This window comes from Engystomops pustulosus, chromosome 1, assembly GCF_040894005.1.
Source record: "Engystomops pustulosus chromosome 1, aEngPut4.maternal, whole genome shotgun sequence".
NCBI classification, from domain to species: Eukaryota; Metazoa; Chordata; class Amphibia; order Anura; family Leptodactylidae; genus Engystomops; species Engystomops pustulosus.
This window is the reverse complement of record NC_092411.1, coordinates 184,978,015-185,004,745: the sequence shown is the minus strand read 5'-3', so window position 1 is coordinate 185,004,745 and position 26,731 is coordinate 184,978,015. Positions and strand designations below refer to the sequence as shown.

The window sequence follows — 26,731 nt, the reverse complement described above, 5'->3', positions numbered from 1 at the left end:
GTACCATCATCTTATTCAACTCTATCTGCAGAGGACCAAGATAGAGTCAAAGTCCCAACACACTGGGGTTGAGTCAGTGATGGTGGGGACAAAGCTAAAGTCTTTTGCCTCCCCCCATAGTATTATGTACAGCCCCCCTCCATTATATTATGCACAGCTTACCTGCCCCAATAGTATTATTCACAGCCTGCCCCCCATAGTGTTATGCACAGTCTCCCCCCATAGTATTATGGACAGCTCCCCCCATAGTATTATGCACAGCCTCTCCCCACATAGTATTATGCACAGCCTCTCCCCACATAGTATTATGCACAGCCTCCCCCTCTATAGTATTATTTTTATTGTGTCATCATGTGTGCCTCCCTGTGTCCGTTCTGCCTGTCTCCTTAAAGGCGCCAATGTAATAGATTTTTCAGGTAGTGCGGACTTACAAGCATTTGACAAGTCCGTATTCCCGGCAGGATAATGCCGCCTGTTGAATTGTCTGCAATCTACAGTCTGAGGCGGTGACTTCACCCTGCCTCATGGCAGATGCGGCCCTGATAGGGACTAATACTTTTTTGAATAATCAGCGTGAGAGCTGATACTGTTTGCAAAAGGTCATTTTGGGAAGGTACATTTTTTCAAAAACCATCCAACAAATAATAGCTGAAATGAATAGTGGTTTTGACAGCTGCTCCCTACATGGTTGCAGTTCTGTTGTATTACTCTATTGTCAGTGGTAGACAGAATAATTGGGGGGTTTTTTGTATAATTGAGACTTTTGGTAGGTCTTTTTTGCACCATAAGTATGTTCATGAATTTTTTCTTGTGTTGGAGACACAATTTTGGACGGTGAGATGGTGACATATGAGGTGTTGTGGCTTTTAACCCCTTCCCGACATTTGACGTACTATTACTGCATGGCGGGAGGTGCGTTCCCGCAAAATGCAGTAATAGTACGTCAAGCTTCTGGCGCAGGCTCCTGAACGGAGCCGGCGCCAGAAGCTGCGGGTGTCGGCTATATATTAGCCGACACCTGCCTCTAACACCCGCGGTGTTAACCCCTAACCGCGGCGTGTCAGGGGCATTTAGCTGGAATCGGACCCCCCCGCGGCGCTTACCGGGGGGTTCCGCTGCTCTGATCACAGCCCCGGGACTGCCGGTGCCCGGGGCTGTGCAATCCTCCTTCCGGGAGCCGGGTCCGTGCCTTCTGGCAGGACCCGGCTGTGACACACTGAGCATGCGCATCTGTATTACACTATATTAGGTGAAGAATAGCTTGAACAAGTGATCAGTGGATCACTTGTTCAAGCTAACCTGTAAAAGTAAAGAAAAAAAGTAAAAAAACACTAATTCAACACACTTTTGAATAAAAAGAATTAATTAAATAAAGTTAAAGTCCCCTAAACAGAAACATTCCCTATACATCTAATAAAGGGAAAAAAACTGAAAATCACCAAAATACCCCACATATTTGGTATCGCCGCGTCCGTAACAATCTGTACAATAAGTCAGAAACATTATTGGACCCGTATGGTGAACGCCGTAAAAACTAAACGCAAAAAACTCGCCAAAAATGTAAATTTTCATAAAATCCCTTCACAAAAATGTTCCAAAAAGTGATAAAAAAAAAGTTATGTGCACCAAAATGGTACCACTGAAAAGGACAACTCAACACGTAAAAAATAAGCTCTAAACTAGCAATGTCAACCAAAAAATATTAAAGTTATATCTCCGAAAAGATGGCGATGCAAAAACGAATGAGATTTTCTTTATATTCGTTTTTTCCTGTAAAATATATAAAAAACTACACAAATGAGGTATCACCGTAATCGTAGTGATCTGTATCACCGTAATCGCAGTGATCTAGAGAATAAAAATTTTATAGTATTTTTAGTGTACGGTGTACGACCCCCAAAATTTACAAAAAAAAGAACCCAAAATTGACAATTTTCTTTTCCTCCATACATTAAAGAGTTAATAAAATCAAAAAGCTACAGGCCTACTAAAATGAAGTATTTGTAAAGTGCATCTCATGTCGCAAAAAATAAGCCCTTATATGTCCAAATTGCCAAAAAAAATAAAGATTGTATAGCCATTATAAAGTGACAATGCATAATCTGCACTGAATGGCGCAGCTTCCCTTCGATGGCATGTGCCCATATAGCAGGTTACCACCACATATGGGGTATTGTTATATGCAGGAGGGATTGGGTATCAAATTTTGTGGAGCGTTTTGGTATTTTATCCACTGAGAATTTGTACATTTTATGAAAAACACATTAATTTAGTAAAAAAAAAAAAAAATTTCAAAATTGCATCCGATTTTGTTTTAACCCCTGTAAACCAATTAAAGGGTTAAAAAACTTCATAAAAGTTGTTTTACGTACGTTGAGGGGTGTAGTTTCTATAATGGGGTAATTTATAGGGTTTTACTTTTATTTAGGCCTCTCAAAGTGACTTCAAACCTGAGCAGGTCCTTCAATAGCAGGATTTTGCTTTTTTTATGAAAATGTGAAAAATTGCACCTAACGTTCATAGCCCCATAACAGCTTACAAAAATGATATTATATATAAAAAACCATGGAGGCATAAAGTAGACATTTGGTGAATGTTAGTTATTACATTTTCTGGTGTTATGACTCATGTGTGGAAAAAGTAGAACATTTTGAATTTCAAAAATTGAAAATTTTTCCAAATTTTTACCAAATATCTGATTTTCTCATAAATAAATGCAAAACATACCACCAAAATTTAGTAACTAACATGAAGTACAATGTGTCACGAGAAAACAATTTTAAAATCACTTGGATATGTTAAAGCGTTCCAAAGTTATAACCACTTATAGTGACACAGGGCAGATTTGAAAAAATGGGCCGTGTCAGGAAGGTGAAAAGTGGCTTCAGCGTTAAGGGGTTAAAAATGCGTTTGAAAACGCTCCACGTGTGATCGCACCCTGAAATTTACTAATACTGGAAATTACAATTTACATAAACACATGTAATTGGGCCAGTCAACAAATGATTGAAAGCAAGCTGAATTTAGAAGTAACCAATAAATTAAAATAAACTGTGAATGCAAAAATGTTTTAATTTAAAAAATGCAGCCCAAACTTCCCTTGCCCAGCTGTTTAAAGTAAAAAAATGTAAACATTTAAAACGTATGAACTATATACTCGAATAAGCCAACTAGAGTATAAGGCGAGGTACCTAATTTTAACACAAAAAACTGGGAAAACCTATTGACTTGAGTATTAGCCTAGGGTTGGAAATACATTGGTCACAGCCTCCAGCCAGTATATAGCTAATCAGTCCCATGTCCCCCAGTATATAGCCAACCCCTTGCCCCCTAATATATAGCCAGTTCATGCCCTCTAGTATATAGCCAACCAGCCCATGCCCTCTAGTATACAGTATATAGCTAGCCAGCCCCCTGCACCCCCTGTATATATCCAGCAGCCACTGCCCCCTAGTATATAGCTGGCATCCCCTGCCTCCTTGTATATAGCTAGCCCCCCCATTTCCCCCAGTATGTAGCCAGCCAGCCCATGCCCCCTAGAATATAGCCTGGCAGCCAAGGCCCCTTAGTATATATGGCTAGCCAGTCCATTGCCCCCTAGTATATAGCCCGCCAGCCGATGCCCCCTAGTATATAGCTAGCCAGCCCCCTGCATGCCCAGTATATAGCCAGCAGCCCCCGCCCCCTAATGTATAGCCAGCAGCCCCTGCTTCGAGTATGCCCAGCCTATAAAAAATAATAAATTAACTCTGTACTCACCTTTCTGATGACCCTTGCAGGTCCTCTTCTTTCTTCTAGTCCTCTGGCTCCATCTTGGGGTCCCTGTGCACTGCTGGCACACAAACTATGATGTCAGCCACTTGCCAACATCATTCTGTGTGCGCCAATGCGTCTGCTTGTGTCAGCCAAGTAGAAGTATAAGTGAGTATAAGCCAAGTTAGATTTTTCAGCACATTTTTTTTTTGGCTGAAAAAACTCGCCTTATACTCATGTATATAAGGTAATTCCATTTACATGTTAAACCAGGGTCTAAGAAAAAAAAAAAAGCCATATCCTTCCCTATGTATTATAATGCCCTTGCTTGACAAGTAGCCCTGCAGGTGTACTTCAGTAGTGCACACAATGCTTCCTCTACCATGGACCTGGTGCAGATTTGGGTCTGAAAAGTTAAAAAAAAAGAGAATAAAATTATACATAAGGAAAATATTGCACAGAACATCTGGGAAATAAACAGTGATTTTTAATTTGGTGTATGGCCTCGATGCCGCATTTTTTATATTCACGGGATGGTGTCAGTAGTGGATTATAATACAGGCAGTGTGGGCAGTAGTAGGGGGCTAAGCCTTCTAGCGACCCATCGCCACCAAAACCACTGACCAAATTTTCTGCTGAAAAGGACCTTCACCAATGAAATCTGTTCCTGCTCTCAATACACATGTGTACATGTGCCATTTCAGGACCTTCAAAGGTCCTGAAGCTGCAGATTAAAAGTGACCAGAAGGAATACATCCTCCATTCCCCAAGAAGCTTGATTCTAGTATCATAAGTAGGAAGTGAATCCAGACTTGCAGGGGATACATCCCAGAGCCCATGGCAGTCTTAATAAAGTGTAAATATATATCATTAATGACCCATTCCCAGAGTTTTATAGATTACTACCACTCTTTGACTAAGGACACTCAACAAACCTACCAATTTTTTAATTGCGACCACGCGTACAGTTTTTCAGATGCAGTTTTTGATGCCCAAACCAGCAAAGGAGTAAAAGTAGGAGGAGGAGCAGCACCTTCCAATTATTTGTCTCAACCCATTATCATCCACACCTGCTCTTGGCTACAAAAACTGCATCTGAAAAACTGAAAAATGTGTGGACTCAATCTAAAGGGTACAAGAAAGGGCTAGACAATAGATTCAAACTCCAATTCCAGGCCTGAGGGGCTCAAGTGCTAACTCTTTTACATGTGCCCCTCTCTTTAATAGAAACATGGGGTTCCAAGGGATTGCTGCTGCAGCTAGAGGCCTGGCCTACTGCACTGTAGTCTCCTGCCAGCCACTGCTGTTCTGACAGCAGAGTCAGCTAAGATATGTTCAATCTTTCATCATGAACTATTTAGTTCTACTGTTCTCTCAACATGGACCAAAACAAGGTAGTATGTATTTTATGAATGTAGAAAATGACAAATATCCAGCAATAATAGCCACATAATCATGATAGTAATGACCCTCAGGTAAGTTAATATTCTAGTTTTAAAGCAAAGTGACAAAAATGTATGTTTGTATGTATGTATGTATGTACAACAAAATGGTCTTATCTATAAATACAATTTGTTTGGTAAAAAGAAGCAAGCAATCATGCTGCAGGTGTCCAAAAGTCCAAATTGGGTTGTGTCTATAACAAGTTAATTAATTGCTAACTACCTAGTAGGGTGAAACTACTTGGCTAAACACCAGAAGCCTTGCCAGGTAAATTCTAACATCATCTGCATGTAAATTAATTTGTACCTTATGGCTTTCCATATTTTCCTGTATCTCCATAGTTTCCCTGAAAAAGTACATTTTCTATAAGGAGTATTCCCACAAAGACAATATTCTTGAACATTTATATAAAGCCTCACATATAGCCACTCCCAGTTTATTTATATTATATATAGCTATACATGTTTAGCTTATTTACATGCAGACCCCCTCCTCCCAGTGTATTTGGCCCAATATGAATATATACAGACCCCCTAGTATATCAGTATCCGGCCCCATATAAATATATACAGACACCCCCCCCCCCCCCAGTGTAAACAGTATCTGGCCCCATGTAAATGTATATAGACCTCCCAGGAAAAAAAAAATCTGGCCCCATATAAATGTATACAGCCCCCTTCCCCAGGAAAGTAAGAATCTGGCCCCATGTAAATATATACAGCCCCCTTCCCCAGAATCCGGCCCTATATAAATATATACAGACCCCCCCCCCCCCCCCCAGTGTAAACAGTATCTGGTCCCATGTAAATGTATATAGACCCCCCTTTAATGGTCTTATAGCAACATTGAACAGCAAAAACAGGGCACATTTGTCATATCCCTTTGTTAAACTTAATGGTATTTTGCTACATTGGACATAAAAACCATTGCTTTTGGTTAAGTGTACATACATTTAAACAACTTTCCTGTTTCCTAGTGATCTGTCATTTTTAAAAATAATATGTTATATTATTTATTATAATTAGCTTCTTAGTGCATTTATGTTGGGCTGTAGCTCATGGTGCAGCCAATTGCAACTTTCTTTTCCTTATTTCTATGAGAGATGTCACTGATTATGTAAAGTGACAGACCTGTGTAGAGATAGGCAGTTTAGAATGAAGATAACAAGCAGATATGGACCTGCCCTATTGGACCAATAAGCTAATTTGAATAAAAGTTTGGCATGCAACCTGCCAGTTTCTTCAACAAATACTTCCGATCTTCATTCAGTAAAAATATTTATGAATATCATCCCAGCATCACAGGAACAGCATGAAAACAGAATAATTTATAAGCAGAGGCGCACCTGCCATGACGCGAGTTGAGAAACTCGCCTTCAGGGGCGCGCCTCCTGCTGAACGAGGCGGCGGCACTGTGCTCCCACCAGCCGGCCCACACCGTTTTCCCGCCCTCCGGCCCATACCATTCTCCCGTCCTCCGGCCCATACCATTTTCCCGCCCGTGCTCTGGCCGGCACCCTGGCTCCGTGCGCTATCCGGCACTGAGCTGCCATTTTATACTACATGGTGTTACTCTCTATGCAGTTTATACTACATGGTGGTGCGTTGTATGCATTTTGCATTGATTTATTTTCACACCAAACCAATATGATGGATCTGGTTCCTTCACTCCCAGATATATTACATATATGGGGGGGGGGGTCTCTCTGTCGCTCGCCTCCGGCAGCAGAAAGGCTTGGTTCACCCCTGTTTATAAGTTATTACCAAATTCTGCTTAGCTGAAATGATCTAACATGTTAAGTTCAGCTGATCCTGGTTCAAGCCTTTAAATCTGACTGACGTATCAGCCAAAAGATCTAATCGAAATCATGAAACCCTGTGAGCTGGAGGTCTCTTGTAGCATTTCGGGGTTCTGAGTTGCTATAAATTGTTCTGTCAAACAGGAAAACTGTGCCTAGATTTTGACCTGATTTCGATTTTTCCAAGGCTTTTAATACTGTAATAAAATTAGACTTCTGGAACTAGAAGAAGATCTGTGTATTTGGGTAAAGAATTGGCTTAGTGATAGAAAACAGAGTGTCACCATTAATAGCACATTCTCAGATTGGGTTGAAGTTACCAGTATTTTTTTATATTTTTATACACAGTAGAGTTTAAATATTTGCAGACAATACTAAGCTCCGTAAAGTAATTTATACAGAGGAGGATAGTATAATATTGCAAAGGGATTTTGGGAAACTGAAGGCCCGGGTTGACAAATGGTTGATGAAGCTTAATGTGGATAGATGTAAGGTACCTTACAAAAAAAATGTTCAATTATGCTCTAAACAGTCATTTACGGAGTAAAACTACAGCAGAAAAAGACTTGGGGATATTGGTGAATGGTAAACGTAATTTTAGTGATCAGGGCCAGGCATCTGCTGCTAAAGCAAATAAAATTATGGGATGTATCAATAGAGCAATAGATTCTCATTAGAAGGACATCATTTTGCACTTATACAAATTACTGCTTACACTGGAAAGGGTCAAACTAGAAAGGGTGCAGAGGAGAGCAACCAAGACTATTAGGAGAATGGGGGACTACAGTACAGTGATAGATTACAAAATTTAGGGTTATTAATCTTATTCAAAAAAGATGACTAAGGTAAGACCATTACAATGTACAAATACCCGAATGAGCTGTATAGAGATCTTTCCAAAGATCTTTTTATACCTAGGCCTGTGACCAGGACAAGGTGGCATCCTCTATGCCTAGAGGAGAGACGATTGTACCATCAACATAGACAAAGGTTCTTTACAGTAAGAGCAGTGAGACTGTGAAACTCTCTGCCGCAGGAGGTTGTTGTGCCGGATACTTTGTACAGGTTCAAGAGAGGCCTGGATGACTTTCTTGAGAACCAAAATATCATGTGTTATGGGAAAAAAACCTTTGTTAAATCATATATTACACAGATAGCGCAAGTAATAATGGCAATGGCCAGCATACAGAGATATGTAACAGAATAAAACAATCATATTATTCATGAGGATATGTACATATTGCCATTCATACACACAACAATCCTTTCCAAACACTGAACACCAGCCTCCCCTGCCGGTTTCAACCCAGCTTCATTTTCCATTTTCTAAGAAAAACTTCATATTCCCTTTTAATAAAAATTATAAAAATAGTTTATGAAAAAACGCAACACCTACTATAATAAAAAAAATGTCTGTCTTTTCTAGGAAGTCAAGTACTGGACTGAGTTGCGGGGAGCCAAACTCTTTTTTTACAGTGACAAAAAGCAAGAAAAGGTAAAAACATTTGTGAATATTCTTTTATCAGTTTTTTTTTACAAAAATCTTTCCTAATTTACATCAAAAACTGTCTAAAGTAGTTTTATACACGTTTACGACTTGAACAACACAAGACAGTGCCTGGTGAAAAAAAGCTTGATAGTAAATGGCATGACTTAAGCTGCACTAAAAAGTATGCAAGTATTGGTTAAACAAACTAATAAGAGTTGTAAAGTCTTTATTGTTCTTAATCTAACAAGATTTATCATCCGGCATTTGACACCGTGATAAATATTGCACAGTTTAAAGGGGTTTTCCCACGAACAAAAGTTAGGCCCTATCCACTGAAAGCCAAACGAGGGGTCCGATGGCGTCCCACGTACCTCACTCAGACACTTGCTGATCTTGCTCGGCGAACTCCATCAGCTCCATAGAGATTAATGTAGTAGTCATGTGCTCCATTAGTCTAATGGAGAGACAAGGGGTACAATGAACATCAAGTTAGGCCCTATCTCGTGAATAGGGCCTAACTTTTGTTTGTGAGAAAACCCCTTTAGGACTTTGTAACTTTGCATTGTCTAACTTTATCTACCACAGTGTTTGTGCATGTGCACTGAAACAAGCTGGAACCACAGTCTCAAAGACCATGGTCATGGGCCACCATTAGTAAGATACTACAATGTCATGGTTTAAAATCCTGGAGGGTACACAAGGTCCCTATGCTCATGCCAGCATATGTCCATATATAAAGTTCACAAGTGATCTGGATTGGATAATTCACAGAAGTCATGGGAGATGGTCATGTGGTCAGAAGAGGCAAGAATAGAACTTTATGGTATTAACTCTACTCGTCATGTTTGGAGGAAGAAGATGGATGAGTACAACCCCAAGAACACTGTCCCAACCCTAAAGGACGGGGTGGAAACATTATGAAATTATAATTTGGGAGTGCTTTTCTGCAGAGGGGACAGGATGTCTGTACTGTATTGAAGGGAGGATGATTGAGGTCAAGTATCGCAACATGTTGGCCAGGAACCTGCATCCATCAGATGGCTGGGTCTTCCAACATTACAATGACCCAAAGCACACAGTCAGGGCAACCAAGGAATAGCTCTCAGGTGGTCTAGCCAATCTCCAGACCTTAAAGGACACCTGAAGTAGCTCACAATGATTCCATCCCAGCCTTTATCTAGTCAATTCATACATTAATTATTCTAAAAATCATCTTTTCTTTATTATGTAAATGAGACTGGTCACATGGTCAGAGGCAGTGAGGTCAACCCTGTTACTCCTCCCCTCTTCTTCCCCTGCTCAGGTCTGTGTGTAATAAAGTATTGCTAGTGCCTGTACTTTATCTGCTGACATGATGTGTTCTCCTAATACACATGTGAGAGACACAGACATCAGCTACACAAGTACCTGACATGTTCTGCTATAACATGGCTGCCTGGAGCTGTTGTATCTCTCCTATACACACACAGGCTTCAGGGGGTGCCAGCACCAGGAAGCACATGGAGGAGCCATTACACCAATATACAGGCTGTCAGTCAAGCACTGGGGGTGTGGCTGTGCCTCCCACTCATGAATAAGATGGACAGCTTAAATATGATAATGACTCATAGGACATCTCACAGGTCATTTGCATACAACTTTAGGACCTCATTGCTTAACCCCTTAAGGACGCAGGGTTTTTCGGATCATTTCTCGCTCTCCAACTTCAAAAATCCATAACTTTTTCATTTTTACGTGTACAGGGCTTTTTTTTACCTGTGTGAGGGCTTATTTTGTGCGTAACAAATTTTACTTTCCCGTGATGTTATTTATTTTAACATGCCGTGTACTGCGAAGCTGAAAAAAAATTCCAAATGTGGAAAAATTGAAAAAAAACTGCATGTGTGTCACGTTCTTGTGGGCTCAGTTTTTTACGACTTTCACTCTTCGCTCCAAATAACATGCCTTCTTTATTCTTTGGTTCGGTGCGATCGCGGAGATACCAAATTTATATAGGTTTTATTGTGTTTTAATACATTTTCAAAAATTAAACGAATGTGTAAAAAAAGAAACAAATTTTTTTGCCATCTTCTGACGCTAATAACTTTTTCATACTTTGGCGCACGGAGATGTGTGAGGGGTCATTTTTTGCAAAATGAGGCGACGTTTTCATTGCTACCATTTTGAGGTCTGTGCGACATTTTGATCATTTTTTATTTCATTTTTTATGTTATGTAAAAAGGTGTAAAAGTAGCATTTCGGACATTTGGGCGCCATTTCCCACCTCGGAGGTCACCGCCGCCAGTAACTGTTTTTATATTTTGATAGATCGGGCATTTTGGGACGCAGCGATACCTAATGTGTCTGTGATTTTTACTGTTTATTATGTTTTATATCCGTTCTAGGGAAAGGGGGGTGATTTGAACTTTTAATATTTTATTAATTTTTTTTTATTTTTTTAACTTTTTTATTTATTTTTTTTTTCACTATTTTTTAGACCATCTAGGGCAGTGGTGGCGAACCTATGGCACGGGTGCCAGAGGTGGCACTCAGAGCCCTTTCTGTGGGCACCCGGGCCATCACCCCAGCGCACCAGACAGGACTCAAAGAATATTCCTGCAGTTCCAAGCAGCTTAAAAGATGCTGCTTTCAGTCATATTTTGATACTTACTTTGCTACTTGGGACTGTAGGAAGAGGGAGAATGAATAGACAGAGCCGGATTATCTTTGTTGGACCTCCTGCTGGACCCGTGATTCTCTATGTACAGAGGACACTAGAAAGAAGCTAAAATGATGAAAATTTTCCATCTTTCTACTGTGTTGTTGTCCTCAGGATGCCAATATAATTGAAAGTTGTTGAACAAGGAGCAATAACTTACTGTTTTAATTTTTGGTTGGCATCTTGCGATAAATAAGGGGGGTTTTGGGTTGCAGTTTGGGCACTCGGCTGCTAAAAGGTTCGCCATCACTGATCTAGGGTACATTAACCCTAGATAGTCAGATCGCTCCTACCATATACTGCAATACTTCTGAAGCCCTCTTCACACATCCCGTTGAGCTACGGCGCAGAGCGTTAAGGGGTTAAGTATACAGGCATGTAGAGGGACAATAAAGGGATAGAGGTAATGCTTTCTAATGACAGTTTATGAAAATATATTTAGTTTAGGAGGTTCATTTGGCTGACGGGTTCTCTTTAACCCATTCAAACATGACAGCCCTGAAACCTAAAAGATCTGAAGAAGATCTGTATGGAGGAGTGGGCCAAAATCCCTACAGCAGTGTGTGCAAAATTTGTCAATAAAACATCTGACCTCTCCTTAAACTTCCTCTTCCTCTCAATAACACTGTAGGGAGAGGAAGAGGAGGAGGTAGAAGTTACAATAACCCCACCCATACATATACTCATGTTCAATCTCTGTTGAATCACTGGTTGGAGTCATCACTCCCATCAATAGAGGAGAATTGCTCAAGCTAAAAGGTAATTCCTGAGGTTACACCCTTTTGGCTTGAATTTAAGCAATTTTCTTTGTTACGTATGTAAATTGTTTGTGATTACTTAAAAGCTATTGATTTAAGACCCAATGGTGCGAAAAGGGCCTTGATTCTCATGTAAGTGGGAGGAAACTGTAAAATGGAGAGGGGAAGGGGGGCAAGATATATACATGCCAAACTAAACTAAGTTAACAATGGATTTATTGTTTCAACCTCATACTTATGTGACATATTATATGACTTGTATTGTATTCACTTGCCTACTTTCCCAATTTTAAAAAATTATTAAAAAAAACATCTGACCACTGTAATTCCAAACAAGGGTTTCTGTACTTAATATTAAAGGGGTTTTCCCACGAAGACAAGTTTCTTATATGTACTCAGGATAACAAAATAACACATTCTCTAATTCACTGTTATTAACAAAATACAGCATTTCACAGTTATAATTCTAACCTGTCTCTATCAGTCCTGGTGTACAGAATTTCAGTTTCCAGTAGAAACGACCCAGTAACTTAGTAACTTCTGACTTAGAGTTGGGTGGTGGCCATCTTGGATTTTTGTGTGAGATCTTGGAGCTGAGTTTCTGTCTGTCTTTGCTGTGTGGCTGTACCTATGCCCCCTGCACAGAGCTCAGAGACACATTTACTGATTGCACCATGTCAGCACATGGTGAGCAGAGAGAGAGGCTGCAAACTATGAGCTAAAATGAGATAAGTGATCCAGAGAAAGGTGGAGGCAGGCACATGTCAGTGAGATGCAGCAGAGCTGTGTGTGTGTAATAGGCATCTCATCATCTCTGATCAGTCTCATCTTTCTCTCTATGTGTCAGTGTGTTAGTACAATGTCAGAAGCCAGATGAAAGCGTATATACACCTGTACCCTGATAATGTAACCACCATCCATTCTATGTAATTGAGAAAACCTGCAAAATTGGCAGTGTATCAAATACTTATTTCCCCCTCTGTATAGTCAATAATTTGCACTCTAATGTTGTTTTATACCATTTGGTGGATACTAGGTATACCTGTATTTTGTACCTGTGTGATTTGGGGACTATGCATTAAAATGTATTTGTTCAAATTGCCCTACTTAAAAGTAACAGTGTGAGTGTTCTTGATCATTTCCTTAATGAATGAAAACAGAGTTGATAACAAAGCAGGAAAAGAAAGGTAGAAATGGAAATTCCCCCTGGTTTCCTGCCAGTAGCTGAGAAAGTTGATGGCTCATGCCCGTAACACAATAATGTCTGCTGTTATCTGCAAGTTATTTTCTCTCAGATTTGCTCATGAAGGAACTGCTGCTTTATAACAGTACTGAATCTAATAATAATGTTGAGATACTGTTGCAAATGCAATGACCCCCAAACAAATGTATATTGAACCAAAGAAAGACACTTGGTATATAGTAGTTGGAACACAGCATATTTTCCCTGAGATTCATCAGTTGCTGAAGGTCTGAAGAAGCTTAGTTCGTAGTGAGACTGCCTCAGTGTAAAAGGACAAGTACATTACTATTAGCCGTCTCAGTGCATTTTTATTTAAATTAAAATATGAAATTAAGACCAGAGGTCTTTTTAAACTCTTGATGCAACAGCTTTTTTTTCCATTTTTGCTAACTGTATTTTACAACCCAGCTTCTAAAAGCAATAGCTCCACTTTTATTTATTTTTTATTTTTTTATTTTTTTATTTTTTAATTCTTTTATTATCAGACTACGTATAGTATACAAAATTTAAAATACATATTCACATTTTGCATCAGTACATGGGAAAAAGAAGAACATCACACCAAATACATCTTCTCAACACTTTTCAAAGGAATAATTTCTTTCGTTATATTTTTCCCTTATTCCCACTTCTCTTTTTCCTCTTTTTCATTTCTTTACCCTCCCCTCTCCCATTCCCCCCTCTCCCGCTCCCCCCTCCCTACCCTGGCAGCGATGGGAAAAAAAAAAAAAAAAAACCAGCATATGTATTTCAACCCATGCCTCTAATTCCAATAAGGGGCCATCACTCTACTAGCGTGGATGTATTTACCTTGTGACCCATTCAAGCCAACAATTGGATTCCATTCTATTATTTAAATTTCCTCCTGTGGTATCCCTATACCCCATGGGGGTTATTTCATACTGCTTCATTGTTTCGACTGAATTGAGCCAGTCTGTAATATTCAAGGTTTTTTTTCCCCTTCCAGTGCCTAACCAAGACTAGCCTTCCATTAAATAGTAATCTGTGAATTAGTTGGTTTTTACCCCATGCCATCCCCAAGGGGGGAACAAGACCCAGGATAGCCACCGAGACATCGAACGTTAAATTGATCGGAAGGGGATGATATGATTAAATTTATTCATGACTGGATTATTGACAAAGTAGGACAAGACAATCTGTCCCCCACCTTTGTAGTAGAAAGGGCCCATAGGCTAGCAGGAAAAAGAACTCCCCCTGGGGCATTCCCCCGATCAGTGTTATGTAAAATATTGCTATCTAGGGATAGAGACCTAATTCTGAAAAAACTGCGAGAGCATCCAGACCCCACAGTTAATGGGACAAAAGTCTCAGTTTACCCTGATTTTTCTAAAGAGACATTGCTTAAACGAAAATCGTTTGACGAGGTTAAAAAACGAATGAGGGATGCTAATATTATATACGCTCTAATTTTCCCTGTGAAACTAAGGGTTATATATCAAGGGCACACACATTTTTTTGGGGACCCAGAGTCAGCAGCAGAGTGGCTGGATGCCAAAGGCATTTAAGATGAATAGGAATTCGCCAGAGGAAAGGGGCTATAGGTGTTGGGGATTATAGGCAGCTCCTTAGTTGAGGGCTCCAGAGAGGCTGGAGCATTCTGGGGGTAGGGAAGGGATGGGGGGTGGGACGTGGCAGCGGTGGGGGTATGGGTTGATCCCTTTTTTTTTTTTTTTTTCTTCTCCCTTTCTTTCCACCTTGTTGACATATGGGGATTAACGTGATATCATGGAATATCAGAGGAGCTAATGACCGTAGAAAAAGGTGTATTATTTTTGATTTAATTAGAAGACAGTTGCCAGCAATTGTGGTTCTCTTGGAAACACACTTGACCAGAGAGTCTGTGATTTCGCTTAAAAAAAAATGGTGTGTCCAAGAGTTCCATTCGGTCTATTCGAATTATGCCAGAGGGGTGTCGGTCCTTATCCACAATGCCATTGATTTTAAAGTGATCGAAAGTGTAATAGATAAAGAGGGACGATTTGTTTTTCTTTATGGATTGTTAATGGGTATCAAGTGCTCTATAGGATTTGTATATATCCCCCCCCCCTTTAAATTAGAGGTTTTTAAAAGATATATGCTATTCCTGGACAAATATGAGAACTGTCCGGCTCTAATGATGGGGGATTTCAATTCAGTTATGGACCCCAGTATGGACAGATGGAGCCCTAAGGGCGAGACAGGACATCTAGGCCACTCTACTCAACTATCTCGGATGTGTGGGGAAATGGGGATGCGGGATGTCTGGAGGGAATTGGGAAATGGGACTCCAAGGTTCTCTTGTTTTAGTGCAACATACAAGACAAGGTCTCGTATCGACCTTGCACTAGCAAATGGTCCGTTTTTTCATTATATCACAAAGATGAAATATGGGAATAGGGCAATGTCAGATCACTCCCCAATAACTCTCCAACTAGGTCTAGGACAAAAGAGAGAAAGAATTGTCCACTGGAAGCTGAACCCCCATTGGTTATCCCTATTAGGGGACCTGGAAGAAATAAGAGAGGAGCTCGAATTTTTTATTAAAACCAACGTGGGCTCAGTTCCGATCAACATAGTTTGGGAGTCCTTGAAATTACATCTCAAGGACTTCCTGCGTAGGAAAATTTCAGGTTTAAAAAGAAAATTTCATGAGAAAGAGGAGGCATTCAGACAAGAATTAAATAAATTAGAAGGAGATGTTATTAAATATAAAACACAAGAAGCGTCTCTGAATCTGGAAAAGTGTCAGAGAGAGTACAACTCATACCTAAAAGATAAAGCAAAGAGTAAACTACTGTTTTGGGGTCAGAGAGCACACTTAGAAGGGGGGAGACCAGGCAGCGGGCTGGCCAGGAGAATTAAAAATCAACAAGAATCCCAGTTATTGACAGTGATTAAAAAAAACAATACAGGGGAACTTGTTCATTTAGAGGAGGACATTATGGCAGAATTTCGGGCTTTCTATACAGATATTTATTCTTCAGATTTAAAAGCCACTGAAGCGGAGATCCAGAAATTCTTGGATTCACTGGAATTTCCCACCTTCGAGAGAGAAGATAGGAATATATTAGATGCCCCAATAACTATCCCCGAAATACAGGAGACCCTGGGATCTTGCAGAGGGAACTCTTCACCAGGCCTCGATGGGCTCCCCTTCGAGATATATAGGAGATTCGGGGATATCTTGTTCCCCGTTCTGCTTAAAGTTTGGGAAGCCAGTCTCCAGGATAAGAAACTACCTAGATCTTTTTATGAGGCCAGTATAACTTTGATATGTAAGAAAAATAAAAACCCCACCGAGGTGGAGTCGTACCGGCCCATCTCAGTATTAAATACTGATGGGAAAATACTATCAAAACTATTAGCTAATCGGCTATAAAAAGTTATAGGTAGGGTCATCAATGAGGATCAAAGCGGCTTCATTCCGGGCCGCAGCACTAAAGATAACATCAGGCGCCTATATTCTGCTATACAGATGGGCCGGGGGGGAGCCCGCTCCATCCTGTCTCTAGACGCCACTAAAGCGTTTGACAGGGTGGAGTGGATCCCCCTCTGGAAGATAATGAAAAAATTCGGTATAGGAGACAGATACATAGAATTTGTTAAATTATTTTATGTAGAGCCAATAGCTAGAGTAAAGATAAATGGGGCAATCTCGGAGGGGTTTAAATTAAGTAGGGGTACAAGACAAGGATGTCCGATGTCCCCCCTGTTATTTGCCATCTTTGTGGAACCATTAGCGATAAAGATCAGGGGGACAACAGAGATACAGGGATGCGGATGTGGAGGAGTAGATGACAAAATACTCCTCTACGCCGATGATATCTTATTACATCTGAGAAACTCAGAAAAATCAGTCAGCTATACAATGAGGATCCTAGAAGAATTTGGGTATGTTTCTGGTTTGAAAATCAACTGGAATAAATCAATTCTATGTAAATTAGATAACTTCAATCTCAAACAACCAGGAGAATTATGTATTCTAAATCCGGGAGAAAGTTTTGAATACTTAGGATTAAGGATCAATCCGAGGGTCATGGATTTTGTCGATTTAAATTTGGCACCATTAATAGGGAAAATTAAAAATAAAATTAGAATCTGGAATAGGCTGCCACTCTCAAGAGCGGACAGGATAGCCTTAGCTAAAATGGTTCTTTTACCGCAAATACTATATGTTTTGACAAATAGCCCTTGTTGGATCAAGGACAAGTGGTTCAAACTTTTACGTAAGATATTTAATGACTTAATTTGGGGGAGATCGAGGGTTCGATTAAAACTGGAGTTTTTATGTAAGAATAAAGATAGGGGTGGGGTTTCTTTCCCCTCCCCATTTCACTATTTTGTTTCTTCTCAATTACAATTTATAGGGGAAGATAGAAAGTCAAGAATTTTTAGGGAACTACTAGATAGAACTGATCACACTGGGGATAATATATTTTCACTTTTGGAATCAGGTATATTAAAGAAAAAGGTAAATAATTTACCAATTATGGAACTATTTTACAACACTTGGAAATGGTTTAAGGTTATTCTCGGAATTAAGGGTTCAACAGTATTTTCACCAATATGGCACAATGAGCACACGGTAGAATTAAAAAAAATAGTGGACGCACAATTTTGGGAAAATAGAGGGGTAAGATATATATGTGATTTATTTTATGAGGGTCTATTAATACCTTTCGAAAATTTGCGACAAACTTATTATCTAAAAGAACACGATTTTTTCAGATTCATGCAAGTGAAGCATGCAGTAAGAGCAGAAACAAATAAGGAATATCTAAAAGTGGAGTCCTGCCCTTTAATGACCTTGATTCTTACCTTGGACAAAGCACCTAAAAATCTGTCCAGAATATATAAAGGGGTTATGGTAGAAGTGGAAAAGACACTAATACATCCCAGTCAAAAAAAATGGGCAAAGGTTTCGGGATCATTGGGGGATGAACAATGGCCTATTATCTATAGAAATGTAAAATACGTTTCCAAGAACTGGAATCATAGAGTGATCCAACTAAATATCTTGTACAGATTATACTACTCCCCAGATATGTTGTATAAAGCTAAAATTAAGGAAGATTCGAGGTGCACTTGGTGTCATGAGGAGGGGGCTGACATCTTTCATATCCTATGGAACTGTATTAGGGCTAGACAATTCTGGATCGAAATATATGAGCACATTTCTACTAGAATGAAGACCACTTTTATTTTCAGTTATTCAATTCACGCAGTCATATTGTTAACATTGGGACATACTGTACTTCCTGGTATCAATATTTAATATTCCATACAACATTCCATCTTACAGCTTTCCCTGAGCAGTTATTGACACATCCCCTTTATTACGTATATCAAGAAGCTCATGGAAATACTAACTTTACATTGTTTTTGTTATGTTTTAATACCTTTAAAAATATATTTTGCCCTAATTTTTTCATACTTTGATCGATAAAGTTTGGATTGATGGACTCTACAAACTTTTGATCACTTTTTATGTGTAAAGCAATGGAGAAAATTTTGCAATTTGGAGGTTGTTCACATTATAGGGTTCACTGCATGGGATAATCAATTTTAGATTTTTCATAGACCACTCAATTGATATACTATTTGACATGTTCAGGAATATTTTGTAAAACACTTTTCTTTTCTAGGGAAAAGGGTTGATTTGTTTTAATTTGTTTTTTTTTTGTAAACCTATAAAAAGGTATTTTTACTATTATTTACTTTTAGATGTGGCCTCAGAGATGCCAATCGTTCATACGATATACTGCAATACAACTGTATGTCAAATAATCTACAATAGATTCTGAAGTATGTGGCAGCATTTATTGAGAAGTTGTTTCAACTCACAAGGTATTCCTTGTTTGAAAGGAAAAGAAAGACTGGTCTGCCTTTGGAGTAGTAAGTTGGTCACAGTGGGCTTCCTGTATACACTCATCTTCAACAAGTTGTTCCACTAGTTCCCTGAAAGACTGATTAGTGCCACTCTGAATGACAAAAATATTGTCTATGTATCTAGCCCACATAACGACTTTCTCTATGTGGATGATGTCAGGTACGCCAAACACAACATTCTCATCCGACCTGCCCAGGAGCAAGTTGGCATAAGTGGGCGTACAGGGCCACCCCATGACCATACTCCTGAGTTGGTGGTAAACTTTTACATCAAATAGAAAGCAGTTAAGAGTGGGTGAGAATCTTAATAAATGCAAGATGAAGTTGCTGTGGGCTTGATAATGTCAGATGAAAGAAAATGAACAATGTTTGATTCATGCGAAATTGAGGAGTATAGACCCTCAACATTTATACTTGCTAGCAGCTAGTTAGGTTCATTTAGTGAATCAAGAGTGTTCTAAACATAAGAAGGAAGAGATGTAACAAAGGCATGGTAATATGTTATCAAGATATATTCCCACTTTTTGTACTACACTCCCTACCCCCAAGATGATAGGTCTGTCCTTTAAGGGGGCTCCTTTATGGATCTTAAGGAGTAAGTAAAAGGTGGCAGTGGTGGGTTTTTTTGGTAACAAGAAATCATATTCAGCTTTGCTAAACAAATCTGACAGAATCGTCTCTTGTAAAATTTCTTTCAGTTTAGACAGGTCAACAGAAGAGGAATTAGAACTGAGTACACGATAAGCTTCATTGTTGGAAATTAGATTCATACACATGTACTCATAACTACAGCATTGCCACAATTATCGGTGGCCTTAATTGCTATAGGGCAGTGGTTCTCAACCTTTCTAAAGCTGGGACCCCGCCATACAGTTCCTCATGTTGTGGTGACCCCAAACCATGCAACTCGCAGTAAAAACACAATAAAATTGTGGCTCCGATGGCTTTAGGCGACCCCAGGTTTTGGTCGTTCGACCCCCACAGGGGTCCCGACCCACAGGTTGAGAACCGCTGCTATAAGGATTCAGTTGTAAATTTCGAAGAGCCTGTCTTTCAGTTTAGTAAAGATTTTGAGCCTTATTGATCATCTGTTTAAATCTTTTATATAGGGAAAAGGAAAAGTAGAAACGACTAGATGACAGTTAAAATATAACTTTTATTATTACTTATTAAAATAAGCAAAAAATGCTAAAATATGAATACAGACTAATACCGTAGTAATTACTGGGGGTTGTATGATTATTAATTGCAGGGGGGCTTAATATTTATTAGTTATTGCTGGGCACTATACATTTATTAATTAATGTGGGCTGTATATTTATTAATTGGGGGTATATTACTAGAGGCTTTATAATAATTACTGGGGGCTATATATTAATTACTGGAGGCTGTACATTTATTAATTATTGAGGTGGTTGTATCGGGAAAACAGGAGAAGGTGAGTACATATTTATTATCTTACTGGGGGCTTGTTATGCATTACAGGGGGGTGTATATTGCACACTGTGGGCTATATATTAGTTACTAGAGGGCTGTATATTGTACACTGGGGTTGTATATAGTGCATAACCCCCAGTATAAAATATACAGTTCTTACCATCTCTCCACCTCAATATGAAATCATTTTCTTTCAAAAGTTTTTTTTATTTCTACGAGTATATATATATTACTGTAGGGCTTTACATTTATTAATTACTTGAGGGTGGTATATTTATTAATTACTGGGGCTGTATACGCATTAGTCGCTAAGGGCTATAAATTTATTAATTACTTGGAGATTTATATTTACAGTATTATTGGGGGCTGTATATTAATTACTGGAGGCTGTACAATTATTAATTACTGGGGGCTGTACATTTATTAAAAGACATCTACCATCAAATAATCTGATGGTAGATGTCTTTTAATAAATGTACAGCCCCCAGTAATTAATAATGGTATAGCCTCGAGTTTTACTATTACATTACATGCTATGTTTGTCCTAAGCTTCATTTATAATATCTTTGCATGGCCGCATTTCTGTAAAAAATATGTTTATAAGATCAGCCTGTGGTTCTCTGCAGATCACCATCAGGCTCCACCATAATATAATAACGTCCCTGCGGCAAGCAAATTATATTACAGTGGAACCTGATGGTGCTCTGCAGAGCACCACAGGTTAATTTGCATATCTTATAAACTTATTTTTTACCGAAATGCAGCCATACAAAGATATAGGAAATGAATCTCAGGACACACAGAAACGGAACGGGGAGGTACATAATAGTCATCAATAGTAATCTGATGGTAGATGTCCTTTAATTACTGAGGGGGCTGTATATTAATTACTGAGGACTGTATACTAATTACTACTAGGGCACTGCAGACATCTATCGGGACAGTGATCTGGCCACAAAGAATATTGCAGCCAGATCATAGTACCCCTTACGTTTTTGTGCATGAGGCCTTAGGGGGGGAAACCTTCCTGTTACATGAATGCTAAATGAGTACCCTGTCTGCCCTACATTCTGTGGGGGTCTCCACCAGATTTTGTGCCCAGGGGCCCCCGCCAATCTTAATCCGACCCTGACAGGGGCCAACGGGGCAAAACCAGCCTCTATATACTAACAGAGACCAATCAGGCACCATCAGCTTGTATATACTAACAGAGACCAACAGGGCACCACCAGCCTCTATATGCTAACAGAGACGAGGCAGAAGGGCAGCACTGGGACACCATGCATCATGTATAACTATAATGCTTGGAATAGTTTGCTGGGTAAATGTTGAATGAGTGAAATCTGAGATGTGAGATCTGAAGACTGTCACATATCAGCCTCCCAGATCATTTGAGCATGTTTGCTAGGCAGTGCATGCAGTGTATGTTAGAAACTCTGATTTCTGAAGGCAGTCAGATCTCAAATTCAAGTGTCATTCTCAGGGGTCAGTCCCAGGGACCATTCACATTGCCGTTGCCTGCTGTACCGTAGCACGGCAGGCACACGGAGGAGCTGGAGAGAGGAGGTGAGCACTGCTCATCCCTGCCCCTCTACACCGGGATATGCCATATGCCGGCGCTGTATGCCGAGAAAAGAAAGGACCTGTCCTATCATCACACGACTACGGAACGGTACGGTGCCGCGTGTGTGCGGCACCGTACCGCTCGTGTATGGCGCCGCGTGCCCATTGCTTGCCTATGGGGGACGTATATGCGACGTATATACGTCCCCCAAACGGCCATGTGAATATAGCCTCAGTTGTCAGAGTCAGGTAACAAATATGCCATTATATAAGCTATGACGCTGACTTCTGACCATGTCCTAAAATGGACACTATGCCACTTTAATCAGCCAGCGTCAGACTGGTGAATCTAATAAATCTTGTGCAGCAGGAGACAGTTCTAGTCCTACTGTGCATTGATCTAATGAGTAACATATTGATAAATCTCCCCCATTGACTCTGAAATTTACCGAATTTATTTAGTTTGCTATACTCATATGTGAAGTATGTTAAAAAATGTTTAACTTCTATAAGATGGTAAAAAATATATATAAAAATACAAATCATGTTTTTATTTATATATTCAGTGTCAGATAAAAATATATACTTCTTTTTCCTAACAGTTCACTGATAGTCTAGACCTGCAGTATTTGTCATCTGCGTCAGACAAACATGCCAACCAGCTACAATGGACAGAAGTTACACTGAAACTACCAAATGAGGAAGTATACATAAAGGTGAGTTACATTACATAACAGACAGTATTCTGTGTTTGGCAAATAAATACAAGAATGTTTACTGATTCACCCTCTTAAGAATGAGTCTTCTATATATCTGCAGTGTCACAAAACAATGGCATTATTCTTTATTTACATTTTTTGTTTGCTTTATAAAATATTGTCTGTTACATAACATTTATATAGTCATACTGTACCTAAAATATTCAGTTAACACCTTCACTAGACATGCAAATGTTGGCTTACAATATAAGACTTCATGCTCACGTCTGCACTTTGCGATCCAGGAACATGCAGTAAAGACGGGCTGAAATAGGACCTGCTCTATAACTTGCAGCCCAATATAGCTCAACGAGGCCATTAGCAAGAAAAAAAAAATGGTTAGCTCACGGGTAATATAAAGTGACACCAAAACTCATCTACTAAGTGGCACCATTACACCTGTTAGTTATGCTGTCCTAATTATTAATCACATGTCCAATGCCAAGCACAGTCAGCATGCAATATATGCCACTATGCTCTGTGAACAGTGAAGCTAAGGATAGATGAGCTACAGTTTACAGCAGTTTGAGAAAACTTTTGCCTCTTAATTTGTAATGTATAAAAGTTTTTTGTCGAGTCATGTGTTACAGAAATTAAATCTAAATGCACTTCATAAATGTATGTTTTGATAATATTGCAGACTGAAACTGCCGACGTCGCAGAAGAGTGGAAAGGCTTTATTCTGACCGTTTCTCAGGTACACAAAAATTAATATGTAACTGTATGTACATGTACTGGATTCCCCTTGTTGTCCACTATGCATCTTGATTCAGGATATTGGTATTCCATGCTAACACATGCACTGACATACTATTGAGATCTACACTCACCGGCCACTTTATTAGGTACACCTGTCCAACTGCGCGTTAACACTTAATTTCTAATCAGCCAATCACATGGCGGCAACTCAGTGCATTTAGGCATGTAGACATGGTCAAGACAATCTCCTGCAGTTCAAACCGAGCATCAGTATGGGGAAGAAAGGTGATTTGAGTGCCTTTGAATGTGGCATGGTTGTTGGTGCCAGAAGGTCTAGTCTGAGTATTTCAGAAACTGCTGATGTACTGGGATTTTCAAGCACAACCATCTCTAGGGTTTACAGAGAATGGTCCGAAAAAGAAAAAACATCCAGTGAACGGCAGTTCTGTGGGCGGAAATGCCTTGTTGATGCCAGAGGTCAGAGGAGAATGTGCAGATTGGTTCGAGCTGATAGAAAGGCAACAGTGACTCAAATCGCGACCCGTTACAACCAAGGTAGGCAGAAGAGCATCTCTGAACACACAGTACGTCGAACTTTGAGGCAGATGGGCTACAGCAGCAGAAGACCACACCGGGTGCCACTCCTTTCAGCTAAGAACAGGAAACTGAGGCTACAGTTTGCACAAGCTCATCAAAATTTGACAGTAGAAGATTGGAAAAACGTTGCCTGGTCTGATGAGTCTCGATTTCTGCTGCGACATTCGGATGGTAGGGTCAGAATTTGGCGTCAACAACATGAAAGCATGGATCCATCCTGCCTTGTATCAACGGTTCAGGCTGGAGGTGGTGGTGTCATGGTGTGGGGAATATTTTCTTGGCACTCTTTGGGCCCCTTGGTACCAATTGAGCATTGTTTCAACACCACAGCCTACCTGAGTATTGTTGCTGACCATGTCCATCCCTTTATGACCACAATGTACCCAACATCTGATGGCTACTTTCAGCAGGATAATGCGCCATGTCATAAAGCTGGAACCATCTCAGACCGGTTTCTTGAACATGACAATGAGTTCACTGTACTCAAATGGCCTCCACAGTCACCAGATCTCAATCCAATAGAGCATCTTTGGGATGTGGTGGAACAGGAGATTCGCATCATGGATGTGCAGCCGACAAATCTGCGGCAACTGTGTGATGCCATCATGTCAATATGGACCAAAATCTCTGAGGAATGCTTCCAGCACCTTGTTGAATCTATGCCATGAAGAATTGAGGCAGTTCTGAAGTCAAAAGGGGGTCCAACCCGTTACTAGCATGGTGTACCTAATAAAGTGGCCGGTGAGTGTATGTATTATATTAACACATTTTATTATCACTATGTGCCTGCTTGCTTGTACCTCCTGTGGTTTTAGCCATAGTAATATCATAGATCAAATGTGACACTCAAAACCCTACCCCCACTCAAAACCCCACAAAGTAGAAACCTTCATGAGTGACCCCCACACTGTAAAATGTCCCCCTTAGTGGTTATGCTTTCCTGTTGCCCCAAAGAGCATAATGCCTCCCTCTGTGACTTCCACTATGTATTCTGCCCTGTTGTTTCCACCAACTAATAATTCCAACCTTTCTATAGCCTCCCTCATTTATTTTGCCCCCTTTTTCTTTAGCACCCTTCCAAATACTCCATTTATGTAGCCCCCTTCTTATAATGCTCCTTTTTCTGTTACCCCCTCTTTTTGGGAGAGTGAGACAAACCTGAAAATCTGGAACTGTCCTGCTGAATCCATCCTGGTATGCTAAATACTATTTATAGACCTACTACCAGAAAGGCTGCTCCTAGGCATGTAAATATTATATTCACTAGATAAAGAAATAATAGAATGAATATTGGGAATCATATAGTTCCAGTTTTGTCTGTCAGGGGTCCAGACATTCAAACCATGAAACAAATAACAAAGCCCCAATAACAGCCATTTTAAAAAGACTCTTAATTGAAGTTACTTTGCTCTGTGTAAATTTAAGTTCAACAGGTAGTCTCTTTATGCGAAGGAAATCTGCAAATTTGTTTTCCAGTATGGGATAAGGATAACTTTAACTCCAATGTAACCTGTATTGCAGTCCCCCATGCATTAAGCATGACTTAGAGGAGGCCTAGTGAAATAGTATGGGATAATACAAAGCAGTATATCTATTCCAAAACAAACTGACTCTCAGCTGTGGACATAGCTGTTTTAATGTTTCTCCCAGTGTAGAGAACTGGTTTGTCTAGGTGAGAGGCCAAGGACACAAGAGATTTATCCAGTGTTGCAGTTTGACGTCTAAAAGAATTTGTCATAAATTATGCTTTTGCACCATGTGTACTGCTACCACACTAAAAAGAAGCGCTGTTTGGCAGATTTCTTCATTTTGTACTACACGACATCATAAACAGGTGGTACATCACTGACTCAAGTAGACAGCCCCAGTTTACCCCTTGTATTTACCCCAAGGGGTTGTTAGCATAGGATACTGGTTTTTAAGCCACCTTGTAGGCAGGAAGTAGTCTCGAGCCTGACCAAGAGGTGGAGTTCTACATATGCCACAGGCTTGAAGCCAACACTGAGGGCCAGATGCAATTCAGGGGGTTCCAGTAATTCAGGAGATGAATAAATAATAGAGATGCAGCATTATAACAGAGTCTAGGCAGATCCAAGAGGTACTCTATAGTAATCTCCTGCTATCTTCAGAAAGTCTCAGGGTGGTGGCACACGTGGCGTTTTGCACCCGTTTTTTGTCCGTTTTAGTCATCCGTTTTTGTCCGTTTCTAATTAAGATAATTGGGAAAACCGGACAAAAAAGGATGAGTTTTTTTAAAACCCATGCGTTTGTTTGCAATCTGAAAACGCAAGACTAAAAAAGGACTAAAAACGGGTGCAAAACGCCACGTGTGCCACCACCCTAAGAAGGAAGCAGGAGATGGTTTCCAGAAGGAATTAAGGAGGATCAGCTGCAGTTTCAGAATGTGCCATAATAATAATATAAGGCTTTATTGAGGCAGTATTTCTCCAGATATAACGATTTAAGGAGTTTCTTGGGTGTGCATCTGTACAACACTGCATTGTTACTCTTTTTCCTTCTGGGCATGCTCCAGTTCACACTCAAGCATTTCTCAAACAAAATCTGATCCCATTGCTTCCACATGTTCTCAATATTGGTGCACACTG

General features: G+C 39.9%; 1 protein-coding gene across 3 annotated transcripts in view; it reads left to right on the top strand.

Moving 5' to 3' along the window:
• STAP1 (signal transducing adaptor family member 1) overlaps positions 1-26,731 on the top strand; it is a 60,062-nt gene that overhangs the window by 14,603 nt on the left and 18,728 nt on the right. For all 3 annotated transcript variants that reach the window (XM_072115027.1, XM_072115009.1, XM_072115018.1), the window contains exons 2-4: positions 8,421-8,489; positions 22,674-22,787; positions 23,470-23,526. In XM_072115027.1, coding sequence (XP_071971128.1) covers positions 8,421-8,489; positions 22,674-22,787; positions 23,470-23,526 — 240 coding nt within the window. The remainder of the gene's footprint in view (positions 1-8,420; positions 8,490-22,673; positions 22,788-23,469; positions 23,527-26,731) is intronic.